Source organism: Neoarius graeffei, chromosome 5, assembly GCF_027579695.1.
Source record: "Neoarius graeffei isolate fNeoGra1 chromosome 5, fNeoGra1.pri, whole genome shotgun sequence".
NCBI classification, from domain to species: Eukaryota; Metazoa; Chordata; class Actinopteri; order Siluriformes; family Ariidae; genus Neoarius; species Neoarius graeffei.
In genome coordinates this window covers 77,704,959-77,721,931 of record NC_083573.1, presented here as the reverse complement: position 1 = coordinate 77,721,931, position 16,973 = coordinate 77,704,959, and the positions used below count along the sequence as shown (strand labels likewise).

The 16,973-nt window shown below is 43.4% G+C and overlaps 1 protein-coding gene across 10 annotated transcripts in view; it reads left to right on the top strand.

The window, feature by feature from the left end:
• Window positions 1-16,973, top strand: part of LOC132887083 (microtubule-associated protein 4) — a 271,926-nt gene that overhangs the window by 234,153 nt on the left and 20,800 nt on the right. For all 10 annotated transcript variants that reach the window (XM_060922440.1, XM_060922439.1, XM_060922446.1 and 7 more), the window contains 2 exons: window positions 10,219-10,508; window positions 14,420-14,491. In XM_060922440.1, the coding sequence (XP_060778423.1) occupies window positions 10,219-10,508; window positions 14,420-14,491 (362 nt within the window). The remainder of the gene's footprint in view (window positions 1-10,218; window positions 10,509-14,419; window positions 14,492-16,973) is intronic.

Below are 16,973 nucleotides of genomic sequence, written 5' to 3'. Positions count from 1 at the left end.
GGCAACTGGAGCCGGTAGGAGACAGGGTTCACCCTGCGCACCACCTTGAAGGGGCCAATGTAGCGAGGAGCAAGCTTTCGGTTCTCCACCCGCAGTGGAAGGTCCTTAGTGGACAGCCAAACACGCTGCCCAGGGCGGAAAGCGTGTGCAGGTCTTCTATGGCGGTTGGCCTGAGTCTGGTTGGTTCTGGAGGTCTGTATGAGGGTCTTCCTGACCTTGCTCCAGGTCTTGCGACACCGTCTCACATATTGGTTGACCGAGGGCACCCCCGCGTCCTCCTCCTGGTCCGGGAACAGAGGTGGCTGGAACCCGAATTGGCACTGGAATGGCGACAGCTTGGTGGCCGATGACTGCAGGGTGTTGTGGGCGTACTCCGCCCATGGCAGCCAGGTGCTCCACGATGTCGGGTTATCCATAGCCAGGCCTCGCAGGGTGGTTTCCAGGTCCTGGTTGAGCCTCTCCGTCTGACCATTGGACTGTGGGTGAAACCCAGAGGAGAGGCTGGCAGTGGCTCCGATGACCTTGCAGAACCCGTGCCACACTCGGGAGGAGAACTGGGGCCCTCGGTCTGAGACGATGTCCTGTGGAAGACCAAAGACTCGGAAGACATGATTAAACAAAAGTTTCGCAGTTTCAAGAGCAGAGGGGAGTTTGCACAGTGGTATGAAGCGGCAGGCCTTGGAGAATCTGTCAACTAAGACCAAAATGACCGTGTTACCTTGTGACTCAGGCAGACCCGTGATAAAGTCGACTGCCACGTGGGACCAGGGACGCCGGGGAATGGTCAGAGGATGCAGGAGACCCTGGGGACGCTGTCGTGGGTTCTTGGTTCTGGTGCAAACCTCACAGGACAGGACAAATGACCTTACTTCCTTCTCCATGTTAGGCCACCAGAAGCGTCTTTTCAGGAAGTCCAGGGTCCTCCGAGCTCCCGGGTGGGCGGTGAGAGGGGAAGAGTGACCCCACTGGAGAACCTTGGCCCGGGCTTGATGTGGGACGTACAAGAGGCCTGGTGGCCCCGTCCCAGGACCGGGGTCCTGGCGTTGGGCTCGTCGGACAGCCTCCTCAATACCCCAGCGGACAGGGGCCACAATCCGGGACACAGGGATAATAGGCCCGACTTCATTCTCCCTGTTAGTGGCAGAGAACAGTCTGGACAGTGCGTCAGGTTTGGTGTTCTTGGAGCCGGGGCGGTATGAGAGGGTGAAGTCAAACCGACTGAAAAACAGGGCCCACCTAGCCTGTCGAGGGTTCAGTCTCTTGGCTTGCTGGAGGTACTCCAGGTTCTTGTGGTCAGTCCAAACCAGGAATGGATGTTGTGCTCCCTCCAGCCAGTGCCTCCACTCCTCAAGGGCCAGTTTGACCGCTAGCAGTTCTCGATCCCCCACATCGTACCGGGACTCAGCAGGACTCAGGCGGTGGGAGAAGTAAGCGCAGGGGTGCAGCTTTCCTTCCGAACGTTGAGAGAGCACCGCGCCGACACCACTGTCCGAGGCGTCCACCTCCACGATGAATGGTTGGGAGGTGTCCGGGAGAACCAGAATGGGTGCCGTGCAGAAGCGGTCCTTGAGGTCTTTGAACGCCTTTTCTGCCTGAGGAGACCAGCCATAAGATCCACCTGTCCCTTTGGTGAGGTCTGACATGGGTGCTGCCACAGAACTGAAGTTCCTGATGAACTTGCGGTAGAAGTTAGCGAATCCTAAGAACCGCTGAACCTCCTTAACGGACTTGGGAGTAGGCCAATCCCGGACGGCCAGGGTCTTGGCAGGGTCCATTTGGAGTTGGCCTGTCCGTACAATAAATCCCAGAAAGGAGACCTCGGGAACATGAAATTCGCATTTCTGGGCCTTGGCGAACAGATTGTTCTGTAGCAGCCTCTGGAGAACCTGGCGGACATGGTGGCGGTGCTCCTGCACGGTCTTGGAAAAGATAAGGATGTCGTCGAGGTAGACAAAAACGTATAGGTTAATCATGTCCCTTAAGACGTCGTTGATTAGGGCCTGAAAAACAGCTGGTGCGTTGGTGAGTCCGAAGGGCATCACCTGGTATTCGTAGTGCCCAGACGGGGTGTTAAAGGCAGTCTTCCACTCGTCTCCCTGTCGGATACGGATGAGGTGGTATGCGTTCCGTAGGTCCAACTTGGTGAAGACGGTGGCGCCTTGGAGCAGGTCGAAAGCAGTGGACATCAGCGGAAGGGGATATCGGTTGCGCACAGTGATCTTGTTCAGGCCCCTGTAGTCAATACATGGTCGAAGCCCCCCATCCTTCTTGCCGACAAAGAAGAAGCCGGCACCAGCAGGTGAGGTGGAGGGTCGAATGAACCCAGAGACCAGGGCGTCTTTGAGGTATTCCTCCATAGCCTTGCGTTCTGGCTGAGAGAGGGAAAACAGTCTGCCACGAGGAGGGGTAGTCCCAGGGAGCAAGTCGATGGCACAGTCGTAGGCCCGGTGCGGAGGAAGAACGGCGGCCCTGCTCTTGCTGAATACCTCCTTGAGATCCCAGTACTCTGTGGGAACTTGAGATAACTCGGTGAGATCAGGGGGCTCGGCAGGAGACACAGGAGAGCTAGAGAGCAAACAAGAGGCATGGCATGCAGGGCCCCATTCCACAACCTGGCTTGTTACCCAGTCTATGCGAGGGTTGTGGCGAGTAAGCCAAGGAAGGCCTAGAATAACTGGGAACTCAGGTGAAGGAATCAGGTGCAGGGATATTTCTTCCTTGTGACCTTGAGACTGGAGGAAGACTGGAGAAGTAACTTGAGTGACTCTTCCATCACCTAACGCTTGGCCATCGAGGGCAGACACAGACAGAGGGACTTCAAGAGGTGCAGTAGGTATATTGATGCTTTGGGCGAAGTGAATATCCATAAAGTTCCCAGCCGCCCCTGAGTCTATCAAAGCTTGACAAGAGTGGACAGACTCACCCCAGGAGATGGAGACCGGGATGTAGATTCCTTGGCCAGGGAGTCCGGGAGAGAGGGTAGGCCCCGTCACAACCCTCCCTCGGCTGGACGGGGCGGTCCTTTTCCCAAGAGTTCGGGACATGATGCTCGGAAGTGACCAGGCTTGCCACAGTAGATGCAGCACTTGTCCCTCCTTCTGCGCTCCCTCTCAGATGCGGAGAGGCGAGTACGACCCACTTGCATGGGTTCTGGACAGTCACTGAAGGAGGTAGACGGTCTCCAGGTAGAGGTAGGGAGGCTGGGGGGGCTCAAGGCTTGGTGGCGTTCTCTCATCCTGTTGTCCAGACGAATAGCATGTGAGATGAGGGTTTCGAGGTCACTTGGGCATCCAATAGAGGCCAGACCGTCCTTGATGGGGTCAGACAGACCATGGTGGAAGGCTGACACCAGGGCAGTCTCGTTCCATCCACTTACTGCTGCGAGTGTTCGGAACGAGATGGCGTAATCTGCGACGCTTCCTCCTTGCCGGATGGACATGAGCTTTCGGGCTGCGTCGGTACTGATGTCTGCCTGATCGAAGACCCGAAGCATCTCTTCAGAAAACAGCTGGAAATCAAAGCACTCAGGTCCCTGTCTTTGCCAGATAGCAGTAGCCCAGGCTCGCGCCTTACCAGCTAATAAGGTGATCACAAAGGCAATCTTGCGGCGATCCGTAGTGTAGGTGGTAGGCTGAAGCTCAAAGGTGAGTTGACACTGGGTAAGGAACTCTCGGCACTCACTGTGCTTGCCGTCATACCTCTGTGGTGCAGGAAGGCTGGGTTCGCGAGGTGAAGAAGGCAGCATTGCAGGAGGCACTGGAGCAGGAGTGGGAGCTGGATCAGGAGCAGGAACTGGATCAGGAGCAGGAGATGCAGGCAGAGATGTCAGCTGTGCCAGGGTTTTCCCAATTTGCTGAAGCAGTTCCTCGTGGCGAGCGAGGGCCTCACGTTGGCTGGTGAGCGTACGTCCATGAGCGTCCATGGTCGCTCCGAAGCGTGTCAAAGCTGCCATAATTCCCTGAAGGTTGGCCGGGTAGACAGTTGAAGCAGCCTCTGCTGAGTCGGTCATGACGGAGTCTTTCTGTTAGGGTTTTGCTGGGATTCGAACCTGGTTCGTTGGTGTGATAATCCAGCAAACCCCCACTAGGCCACCAGGGGGATGACTCAAATGCAGAGGCGTAAGGCGGAAGTAGAAAAAGAATCAAAAGGTTTATTTAAACTATATACACTATATACAGGGCAAAACAAAAGACAAAAAAAAAACCAAAGAGTATAATCCAAAAGAAAAGCAAAGTGCAAAAATACAAAAGCTAAGAAGATCAAAAAACACAGTACAAAGGAAACTGGAGATAAACATAACAGCACAAAGACTCCGTGACAAGAGGACTGAACTCAGGGGTATAAATAGACAAACTAATTAAGGACACAGGTGAAGATAATTAGGCAATTAACACAAACTCAAAACACAGGAACAGTGGCGGCCTCTAGAGGCCAAAATGAACACGACATGAAAAGGAAATAACAGCGGCCTCTAGAGGCCAAAACAGTCCTAGTCCTAACAGCGTCCGCACGCGCCACCATCTTGTTAAGAAACAAGATGGTCTTAAGTTGCTATATGTGTTGATTAAGTAATGTATATGTGCCTTTTGATACTAAGAAATGTGAGAAATTTGAATTTTTAGCTCACCTGGATCAAAGGTCCTGTGGGTTTATGCCATTGGCTGCTGAGGTCAGTGTAAAGAGGTAGGGTTGGTTTCCTGCAGCAGAACTTGAAAAATGTGACAAGTAATATCTTGAAAGTTGGTATATAGGGCGGGGGATAGAGACAACTCTGTCTTCTTGTAAATAATTTGCTTCTATCACAGTGTCCTATATAGTCACAAAGTATGACTGTGTAACCAGGAAATTCGTTACATTTTTAACATGAAGTCTGTTTTGTTGAAGTTATAAACTCTTCATTGATGGAAACTTGAGTGCAAAACTGTTCATTACAACTGCAGTCCTAAAGTTAGCAAGTCAACTGTAGTCCTCAGCCATAAAATCATTACTGTAAGTGTCCAGAGCCGTCTTCCAAGTGCGAGTTTCGACTGTCCATATGGGGCCGTCCTCTACATGGGCAATGTGATGAGACTCCAGCCAGATGTAGGGCATCAGGATGGATCAGGCAGGTCCAAGGAGCAGAAGAGGTCAGCATCTCGATCTCAGGATCGACATGTAACTCAGAGGGACAGATTGGGGGGGGGGACACAGGTTGTTGGGTATGCCCAAATGTCACCTGATGAGTAAGAACAGTATACATTTTGTGCCGAGTGCAAGCAGAAACACTTTTTGACATTACATGCATGGCTTGAACTTGCTCAGCGGCATGTTTTGCGACACACTGTGATATAGATGTTTGTCACTTGGATCTTAATGTGTACCGAAAACTGAACATCTCCCACAAAATCAAACTGCCACCAGTGGTCTGTACTGTTAACATGAAACAGGACGACTCTGCAGATCAATGTTGCTTGTGCAAACGTGTTTATCCAACTCAGCAACTTTATTCCAACTTCATTTTTAAAGCTCCTGTGCCCACTAGAAATACAGTGGCATGCAAAAGTTTGGGCACCCTTGCTGAAAATGTCTGTTACTGTGAATAGTTAGGCGAGCGGAAGATGAACTGATCACCAAAAGGCATAAAGACGAGACATTTCTTTTTAGCGCTTTATGCAACATTTGTGTATTATTTTTGTTTTGTACAATTGGAGAGTGAAAAAAGAAAAGGAACACCATGCGAAAGTTTGGGCACCCCAATACATGTGAGTTCTCAGGTAACTTTTACCAAGGTTCCAGACCTTAATTAGCGTATTGAGATGTGGCTTATTCAAATTCTTCGTTAGGAAAGGTCAGATGATGCAGATTTCAAAGCTGTATAAATTCTCTGACTCCTCAAACTTGTCCCTAAAATCAACAGCCATGGGCTCCTCTAAGCAACTCCCTGGCATTCTGAATAATAAAATAATTGATGCTCACAAAGCAGGAGAAGGCTACAAGAACATAAAGTGTTTTCAGGTAGCTGTTTCCTCAGATTGTAATATTATTAAGAAATGGCAGTTAACAGAAACCGTGGAGATCAAGATGAGGTCTGGAAGATGAAGAAAACTTTCTGAAAGAACTGCTCGTTGGATTGCTAGAAAGGCAAATAAAACCCCGTTTGACTGCAAAAGACCTTCAGAAAGATTTAGCAGACCCTGGAGTGGTGGTGCACTGTTCTACTATGCAGCGACACCTGAACAAATATGACCTTCATGGGAGAGTCATCAGAAGAAAACCTTTCCTGCGTCCTAGCCACAAAATTCAGCATCTGAAGTTTGCAAATGAACATCTAAATAAGCCTGATGCATTTTGGAAGCAAGTCCTGTGGACTGATGAAATCAAAATAGAACTTATTGGCCACAATGTGCAAAGGTATGTTTGGAGAAAAAAGGGTGCCAAATTCCAGGAAAAGAACACCTCTCCAACTCTGAAGCATGGGTGTGGATCGATCATGCTTTGGGGTTGTGTTGCAGCGAGTGGCACAGGGCACATTTCATTGGTCGAGGGAAGCATGGATTCGAATAAATACCAGCAAACTCTGGAAGCAAACATCACACCATCTGTAAAAAAAGTTGAAGTTAAAAAGAGGATGGGTCCTACAATAAGATGATGATCCAAAACACACCTCAAAATCTACAAGGGAATACCTCAAGAGGCACAAGCTGAAGGTTTTGCCCTGGCCCTCACAGTCCCCTGACCTAAACATCATTGAAAATCTGTGGATAGATCTCAAAAGAGCAGTGCATGCAAGACAGCCCAAGAAACTTGTAGAACTGGAAGCCTTTTGCAAAGACGAATGCGTGAAAATCCTCCAGGTAAGAACTGAAAGATTATTAGCCGGCTACAAAAAGTGTTTACAAGCTGTGATAGGGGGTGTTACTAAGTACTGACCATGTCAGGTGCCCAAACTTTTGCTTCAGGTCCTTTTCATTTTTTGGTATTTTACGCCTGTAAATGATGGAAATAAAAATGTAATCTTGCGGAAAATATTAAAGAAATGTGTCGTCTTTATCCTTATGCCTTTTGGTGATCAATTCATCTTCTGCTCACTTAACTATTCACAGTAACAAATATTTTCAGCAAGGGTGCCCGAACTTCTGCATGCCACTGTACACTTTCATGTTCTGTGCTGTCAACATCGGTACTAGAAATGGTCTTAGGCTTTGTAGCCTATTTGAGAAAAGTTCTGTTAAACAGTGTGTTCTGAAGTGACATTCTGCACACCGAAGCTGAATGGCAGATGTATTTTTTTTTTTATCACGTTTCCTACCATTCTAAACTGACTCCACTGATTTACAAGATGGTATTACCCACAGGCTCACAGATCATTGTTGTTGTTTTTTCTTTGATCAATATTAGCTCATCCGGCTGACAGGCAGTGAGTTTATGCCATCATGTGTTGTCCGTCGTCCATCCAGCGTCGTCTACATTTCACAAAAATCGCTTCTTCTCTCTCAATTCTTCACCGATTTTGATTCTTTTTGGCAGGAAGGTAGGTCTGCCTGGGGTGCACATAGCTTCAACCCATATTTGCATGATTGCAATTAATAATGAAGATATGGAGTAATTAAGCCCTAACAAGCAGTTTCCACACGAATCGCTTCTTCTCCCTCAATTCTTCACCGATTTTAATTCTTTCTGGCATGAAGGTAGGGGTACCTAAAGTGCATATACTGTAACTTCGACACAGATTTGCTTAATTACAATTATTAATGAAGGTATGGACTAATTAAGCCTTAAAGTGCTGATGACACGTTTTTGACATCTTTGGCGATGTTTTATAACAAAAAGTAATTCCCGATGATCCATATATTAATTCACGAAGGCGCCTATTTTACAAGTTATGATAAAAAACGCGCCTATCTGGGCAAATTTGACAGGGCTGCAGCACCCAGGAGACGAAGGAGGAGGTGGAGCTATATGACGTCAGCGAAAGAACCTTCCTCCTAACTTACCAGTTTGTTGTTGATGCGACAGGTGTTCAGTTTATCATTATTAGTATTTTTATTAGACATTAATGTACATTTTATATATATATATATATATATATATATATATATATATATATATATATATAGTTATTATGCCTTCGCGTTGTGTTGCCGGCTTTTGCTCCAAAACCCACAAGGATGGGTTAAGTTTATTCAAGTTTCCCAGAGATCCCGAGCTGCATGCGAAGTGGGTGAAGCAAGTCAGGCGCACTCGTGACAAGTGGGAGCCCTCACCAACATCCGTCCTGTGCTCTGAACACTTCGATTTGGATTGTTTTGACACCCTTCCCAGCTTAAAAGAATCTCTTGGGTGTTCAGTTCAGCACAAACGTGTGTTACTACCATCAGCAGTGCCTACACAGTGTTGCCAGATTGGGAGGTTTCCCGCCCAATTGAGCGGTTTCAAGTGCATTTTGGTGGGTTTTGAACATATTTTGGGCTGGAAAATGTCAGCAGTATCTGTTGCCAGATACTGCTGAAGTTTTCCAGCCCAAAATATGTTCAAAACCCACCAAAATGCACTTGAAACCGCTCAATTCTTTTCAGCAAATACATTCAAATACATTCTTTTCAGTCATGTATTTGCTTGTGAAAGCTTGCGGCTTTCATATAACTGCCGCCTAGCAACGAGAGGCAAAGGGTAAAGAGGGTAGGCTATCATAGATTCTATTCGGAAGAGATCAACACAATTCTAGACTCCCAGAAGAGGAAGAGCTAGCACTAGAGAGTTCACCGGCGTTTTCATGCGCCATTTCCATCGAGTAGAACCAGAGTAGAACAGCCAGTGAACCGCAGCGTGTTCTTCCGCTGACGTCACAGCATGGCCGCGAGCCACGGACCCAGTTTTCTTGCGCTGTGCAATTAAAAGTTGGATATTCGCGTAACAACAGCTTTTTTTCATGTAATTATAACAGAAATCTAACATGTTTGCCATGTTGTATAGTTTATTTAAGAAATTGCATAGAGTCATGTTCGTGTCATCAGACCTTTAATGAGCAGTTCAACAAAAATCGCTTCTTCTTGGTCAATTCCTCGCCGTTTTGGATTCGTTCTTGCAAATAGGTCGGTATTCCTAGGGTGTATACAGCTTCTATGTATCGCTTGTATATAGTGTATATAGCTTGCAACCTTTATTGTGCAAATTGGCCCACTTTAGATCGTTCCTTCTGGACTAGATGGGGTCGAAGCGAGCTACGCCGTCATTGACGGTCTCGTTCTTAGTAAATGTTGTGTATGGGGTGCCATACTGTATGGAGAGTCCTCAAGATCATGTGATTCTCATGCTATGGTACTGATATGCCTGATTTATACCACAGGTCACAGTCACAGGACGTGACTTGTTGAAATGTAATTTGTGCAACTGTTAATAATTAATAAATAGAAATTTAAAAAAAAAATCAAAAGGGGTGCTTTTAGTACCACAGTTTTGCTACAAGCATTGTGTCATGAGAAAGTTTGAGAACCATTTGAGAAGTGCTTATCTTTTTTAAATACAAATTTATTTCGTATTTCTTCTTATAAGATTGCAGTAGGGTGGCACGGTGGTGTAGTGGTTAGCGCTGTTGCCTCACAGCAAGAAGGTTCTGGGTTCGAGCCCAGCGGCTGACGGGGGCCTTTCTGTGTGGAGTTTGCATGTTCTCCCCGTGTCTGCATGGGTTTCCTCCACAGTCCAAAGACATGCAGCTTCGGCTAATTGGTGGCTCTAAAGTGACCGTAGGTGTGAATGTGAGTGTGAATGGTTGTTCATCTCTATGTATCAGCCCTGCGATGACCCTGCAACTTGTCCAGGGTGTACCCCGCCTCTCACCCATAGTCAGCTGGGATAGGCTCCAGCTTGCGTGCAACCCTGTACAGGATAAGCAGGTATGGATAATGGATGGATGGAAGATTGCAATAAACCAAATATATGATTATAAGCATTTATTTCTCAGAAGAAGCAAAATGATCTGCTAATCGAACAAGAACATTTAAAGATTAAACTATGTCAACGCATCACAAACAGGCCAAACAGTATTATATCTACTTGATAATAATCGCATAATATAAACTATGAGATACATTTATCTATATTCACGATAGTTTCACTTGCTAATATATCGTTTTTTGCAGTATAGCCTATCTAGTAAGCTGCATTGTGTTTGTTTATGTCCTTGGTCTCTTACTCCCCTTTTCCTAATATTACCCACCCTTTATTTGTTCACCACCATAGACTCCACCAAGCCCAAATCTACAACTACCAGACCATCCACCATTACCAGTAGTACCACAACCCGCACCCGTACCACTAAACCTACCACGACCACTAACAGCACCGGCACAGTGCCAGAGAGGAAGCCTCCTGTACCCCGTGCCCCTCGAGCTAGCTCTACTACCACAACTACTACCACCACCACCAGAACCAGTAGCCGCCCAGCAACAGCTCCAGCCGTTGATGTTAAAAATATCCGCCCCAAGGTTGGCTCGACAGACAACTTGAAACACCAGCCCGGAGGAGGCAAGGTGAGGGGAAACTACTGAAATGTACACCTTTTCTTTAGAACTATGCCACACAGGGGTTGGCTTTGAGCCTGGTTCTTTGAAAATTGTAGCTCTCTCAGATACCAGTTAGGAACAGTGCTGTAGTCCATTTGGTTACAGAATACAAAGGACCAAATTTGAGTTGTAGGAATTCATAGATTTGTGCTTCTTTTTAATTATGACCATTTTATATATATATATATATATATATATATATATATATATATATATATATATGAGTGATTCCACGCTTATGGGTTATGGGTACTGAAATGGGGACATGAACTTATTTTTAAAAATTCACCTAAAACCATTTCTTTTTTTACCATCAGGTCACAAAACATGTAATCTTTAATGAATGATATGTTAAAAGATAACTTTAATTTTCTGAGATGTAATAAAAACATATTTATATGCCAAAGTCAGGCCTATGAGTTCCAAAATGATGTCTGTTACATTACTTCTGTTACGATTGTCCATCTCGCGTCTGTTACAAATTAATTACAATCTAGCTATATACCATGTTAATCTTATTGAAAGAATGTGTATGTTTATTCTACTACACATGTTTATTAATTATATTTGCTAAAACATCACCTTCCTATGTTTCAAAAAGTAATTCTACATTGTTAAAATTGAGAATATATATGTCCACAACACTTCTGTTACGTTCTGACTTTGGCATATAAATATGTTTTTATTACATCTCAGAAAATTAAAGTTATCTTTTAACATATCATTCATTAAAGATTACATGTTTTGTGACCTGATGGTAAAAAAAGAAATGGTTTTAGGTGAATTTTTAAAAATAAGTTCATGTCCCCATTTCAGTACCCATAAGCGTGGAATCACTCATATATATATATATATATATATATATATATATATATATATATATATATATATATATAATTCTATCCACATTCACTGGATATGAGCAATTGCGCGCTCTGATTGGCTGCTCTACTACAAGGCTATCAGCTCATATACCATGAGTAGAGAAAAACAAAATGGCGGAGTGTGTTGCTGAAACAACCAAGGACGAAATAAAAACTCTCCTCGAAAACAAAACCCCCAAGTATTTAAAAGAAACAGAAATACCTAAAAGAATATTGGGTTTTTTTCCCCCCTCAATATCTTCTGTTCCACATTCTAGCCCAATCAGTGGCAGTAATGCACCTTTAATTTGGTTTGCCAACCGCCAAAAAATACAAACAAAAGCAACCAAATATGGAATAAAAGTATTTGATGGTAAGAACGTATCTTTTTTTTTTACAAGAATTATTATCGCATTTTTCACAAATTGCTCCTGTCATTTCGCCGATTTGTTTACATTCTTCGCGGAAATGATTTTGTCGGACGTTTTGTATGAAGTTTTTATTTATCGAATTTGCTCAAAACAAAAAATGCTCTGTTTCTCAAAATCCAGTAAATGTGGATAGAATAAAACAGTTATTCCACTCAATCTCATCGTACATGGCTTATAGTCAACTCGGTGCTACGCGCCTCGTCGGCGGTCAGCTATGGACAGCTTGATTTCGTGGAATAACTGTTATACACAACCCCGATTCCAAAAAAGTTGGGACAAAGTACAAATTGTAAATAAAAATGGAATGCAATGATGTGGAAGTTTCAAAATTCCATATTTCATTCAGAATAGAACATAGATGACATATCAAATGTTTAAACTGAGAAAATATATCATTTAAAGAGAAAAATGAGGTGATTTTAAATTTCATGACAACAACACATCTCAAAAAAGTTGGGACAAGGCCATGTTTACGACTGTGAGACATCCCCTTTTCTCTTTACAACAGTCTGTAAACGTCTGGGGACTGAGGAGACAAGTTGCTCAAGTTTAGGGATAGGAATGTTAACCCATTCTTGTCTAATGTAGGATTCTAGTTGCTCAACTGTCTTAGGTCTTTTTTGTCGTATCTTCCGTTTTATGATGCGCCAAATGTTTTCTATGGGTGAAAGATCTGGACTGCAGGCTGGCCAGTTCAGTACCCGGACCCTTCTTCTACGCAGCCATGATGCTGTAATTGATGCAGTATGTGGTTTGGCATTGTCATGTTGGAAAATGCAAGGTCTTCCCTGAAAGAGACGTCGTCTGGATGGGAGCATATGTTGCTCTAGAACCTGGATATACCTTTCAGCATTGATGGTGTCTTTCCAGATGTGTAAGCTGCCCATGCCACATGCACTAATGCAACCCCATACCATCAGAGATGCAGGCTTCTGAACTGAGCGCTGATAACAACTTGGGTCGTCCTTCTCCTCTTTAGTCCGAATGACACGGCGTCCCTGATTTCCATAAAGAACTTCAAATTTTGATTCGTCTGACCACAGAACAGTTTTCCACTTTGCCACAGTCCATTTTAAATGAGCCTTGGCCCAGAGAAGACGTCTGCGCTTCTGGATCATGTTTAGATACGGCTTCTTCTTTGAACTATAGAGTTTTAGCTGGCAACGGCGGATGGCACGGTGAATTGTGTTCACAGATAATGTTCTCTGGAAATATTCCTGAGCCCATTTTGTGATTTCCAATACAGAAGCATGCCTGTATGTGATGCAGTGCCGTCTAAGGGCCCGAAGATCACGGCCACCCAGTATGGTTTTCCGGCCTTGACCCTTACGCACAGAGATTCTTCCAGATTCTCTGAATCTTTTGATGATATTATGCACTGTAGATGATGATATGTTCAAACTCTTTGCAATTTTACACTGTCGAACTCCTTTCTGATATTGCTCCACTATTTGTCGGCGCAGAATTGGGGGGATTGGTGATCCTCTTCCCATCTTTACTTCTGAGAGCCGCTGCCACTCCAAGATGCTCTTTTTATACCCAGTCATGTTAATGACCTATTGCCAATTGACCTAATGAGTTGCAATTTGGTCCTCCAGCTGTTCCTTTTTTGTACCTTTAACTTTTCCAGCCTCTTATTGCCCCTGTCCCAACTTTTTTGAGATGTGTTGCTGTCATGAAATTTCAAATGAGCCAATATTTGGCATGAAATTTCAAAATGTCTCACTTTCGACATTTGATATGTTGTCTATGTTCTATTGTGAATACAATATCAGTTTTTGAGATTTGTAAATTATTGCATTCCGTTTTTATTTACAATTTGTACTTTGTCCCAACTTTTTTTGGAATCGGGGTTGTGTGTGTGTGTATATGTATGTATGTATATTTTTTTTTGGTTGGTTGGTTTTCTTTTTCCATTTTTTAAAACAGATTTAGGCTTTTCGAAATCCTGTCATTTATTCTTTTAATGACATATTTGAATTTATGCAAAAGAAATCCTGTGCTGGATGGCCTTACTTTCTTCACTTTAAAAATATTATTTTGTACCTGGCATCTATTTGTTACAGTGCTAAATTGTTCTTATTTTATCTTTTTCACTGGACGCCTCGTTACAACCTGAAAATAATCACAATTTAATTTATCCATTTTCTCCATCTGGAATGCCATTTCTCTGTTCCTTATTTTTCACCCCATTTAATACTTTTTCCCGGCTGAGATTTCTCCTTGGACTTTCTGAAACAGTGCCTGTCACTGCTACACCTTTAATACTTGCCAAGCAATTAACTTCTGTCACTGGTAGCAGCAATATAGTGCATGCTTCATTATAATATCAGCACCACTGTACAATCTACTATCGTGTGATCTTATTTCACAGCATGTCGAGTTAAACTATAAGGCATGCATGATAAAACCTTGATGTACTGATTTACATTTCCCATTCTTGATCTTCACATTTTATTCTCATGTGGTTAAAGTTGTTGTTTTGCACAGATCTGTGATTTATTGTTTCAAAGATCAGAATCAAAGGGATAATTGTTGTGGTGTGGGTGACTGACCTGTAGGGGATTTGGGGTTGTCTCCCCAGGTCACAGTTTCTCAAAGCAAGATGGATGCTCTGGCTCAGGGCTCCCTCTCCAAAGAGACCAGCCAGGGCAAAGTGAGTTCATGCCATCTTCCATACTTCCCAAAACCCACACTTCCCACCAGCATGCTGCATAATCTTTGAGCTTGTTTGGTGTTTTTTATTATTATTATTATTATTATTATTATTATTATTATTATTATTTGTTCTGTTTTTCTGTCCTTTCTCCAGCATTCTTTTCTCTTTTATGGTGTCCACACTTTATCTTCTCTCCATATCCTGTAATTATTCACATACTTCTGTCTTCTGTTACTCATAAATAAAAATGTCTGTTTATTTGTAATTTAAGAAAAACCCTTTGTTTTCATGAGAGATGTTTATATTTAAGTACAGTACTTATCTCTGGTAATGGCAGAAATGTTCTGCAGAATCAGTGCTGATATATACACTACCGTTCAAAAGTTTGGGGTCACTTTGAAATGTGCTTATTTTTGAAAGAAAAGCACTGTTCTTTTCAATGCAGATCACTTTAAACTAATCAGAAATGCACTCTATACATTGCTAATGTGCTAAATGACTATTCTAGCTGCAAATGTCTGGTTTTTGGTGCAATATCTCCATAGGTGTATAGAGGCCCATTTCCAGCAACTCTCACTCCAGTGTTCTAATGGTACAATGTGTTTGCTCATTGCCTCAGAAGGCTAATGGATGATTAGAAAACCCTTGTACAATCATGTTAGCACAGCTGAAAACAGTTGAGCTCTTTAGAGAAGCTATAAAACTGACCTTCCTTTGAGCAGATTGAGTTTCTGGAGCATCACATTTGTGGGGTCGATTAAATGCTCAAAATGGCCAGAAAAATGTCTTGACTATATTTTCTATTCATTTTACAACTTATGGTGGGAAATAAAAGTGTGACTTTTCATGGAAAACACAAAATTGTCTGGGTGACCCCAAACTTTTGAACGGTAGTGTAATGCTGATATCTTATGTTGAAAAAATGGGCCATATAGCCGAGTTAGTATATGTGTGGTGGTCTGGGGAAATCCATTAGATATCACTGTGACTGAATTCTGGTCAAAAGAAAAACTGGAATTTTGGCCCAAATTGGAATTTTCTGCCTACAGTATACCTTGATATCTCAACTGTTAACGTGTTTCACCAAAATATCTTGGAAAAGTTTATTATCCCCCGCTGGCCGAAAGGCGCAACGGGGGATTATGTCATGGCGATGTCCGCCCGTCCGTCCACCCGTCCGTCCTGGGAATGGTGCTGACCTTCTGAAATCAACTCCTCTCAATTTTTGGAGGAATTTCATGAAACTTGGCAGGATTCTTTGTCATATGTCTGTAATACGCATATTGTAATTTCGGTCAGTTGGGTCACATTTTACCAGAGTTACAGCCCTTGATTAACAAAATTATACTTTGACAATTTCATGAGATTGTTTTCCTTCTGAAACCAACTCTTCTCACAATTTGTGGAGGAATTTCACCAAACTTGGCAAAAAGCCTTGTTATATGTCGGTAGTACGCATATTGTTATTTCGTTAAATTCGATCAAATTTTACCAGAGTTACAGCCCTTGATTAACAACCTTGTACTTTCACAATTTCATGAAGGTGTGCTCGCCTTCTGACATCAACTCCTCTCTCAATTTCTGGACGAATTTCTCAAAGCTTGGCAAAAGGCCTTGTTATATGACGGTAATACGCATATTGCGATTTAATTTCATTTGTGAAAATTTTACCAGAGTTTTGACCCTTGATTAAATAACTTGTACTTTGACAATTTCATGAGGGTGTACGTTCTTCTGAAATCAACTCCTCTCACAGTTTGTGGAGGAATTTCACCAAACTTGTCAGAAGGCTTTGTTATATGACAGTTATATGCATATTGAAATTTCGTTTAATTTGGGCAAATTTTACCAGAGTTATGCCCTTGATTATTAACAAACTTGTACTTTGGCAATTTCATCAAGGTGTGCTTGCTTTCTGAAATCAACTTCCCTCACGAATTTTATCCCCCGCTGACCGAAAGGCCTGTAGGGGGATTAGGTTGTGGTGATGTCCGTCCGTCCGTCCCGGGAAGGGTACTCACCTTCTGAAATCAACTCCTCTCAGTTTTTGGAGGAATTTCATGAAATTTGGCAGGATTCTTTGTTATATGTCGGTAATACGCCGAGTGCAATTTCATTCAATTCAGTTGTATTTTACCAGAGTTATAGCAAAGTTGCCAGCGGGGGATATTGTGCTCTCAGAGCACTCTTGTATTTACTTTGTCTAGGCTTTCTTCAGAAATCATATTTTAATGATGAGTGTCAGTGTGACTAAAAAAATTAGCTCTATCTTTTTTGGACAGTTGAGTGCCACAGTGAATGTTTAAAGAGAAACATTTCAGTTCAGGAAAGCATATAGTGTTCCTGTAGAAAATGTCAAATTTTATGATCTGACAGGTTTGTTTTTTCCAGGCTGCCACTGTAATATATTTAACAGTTATTCCATGAAATCAAGTTGTACATGAGCTAATAGCTGATGGAGTGCAGAGCATTGAGTTGG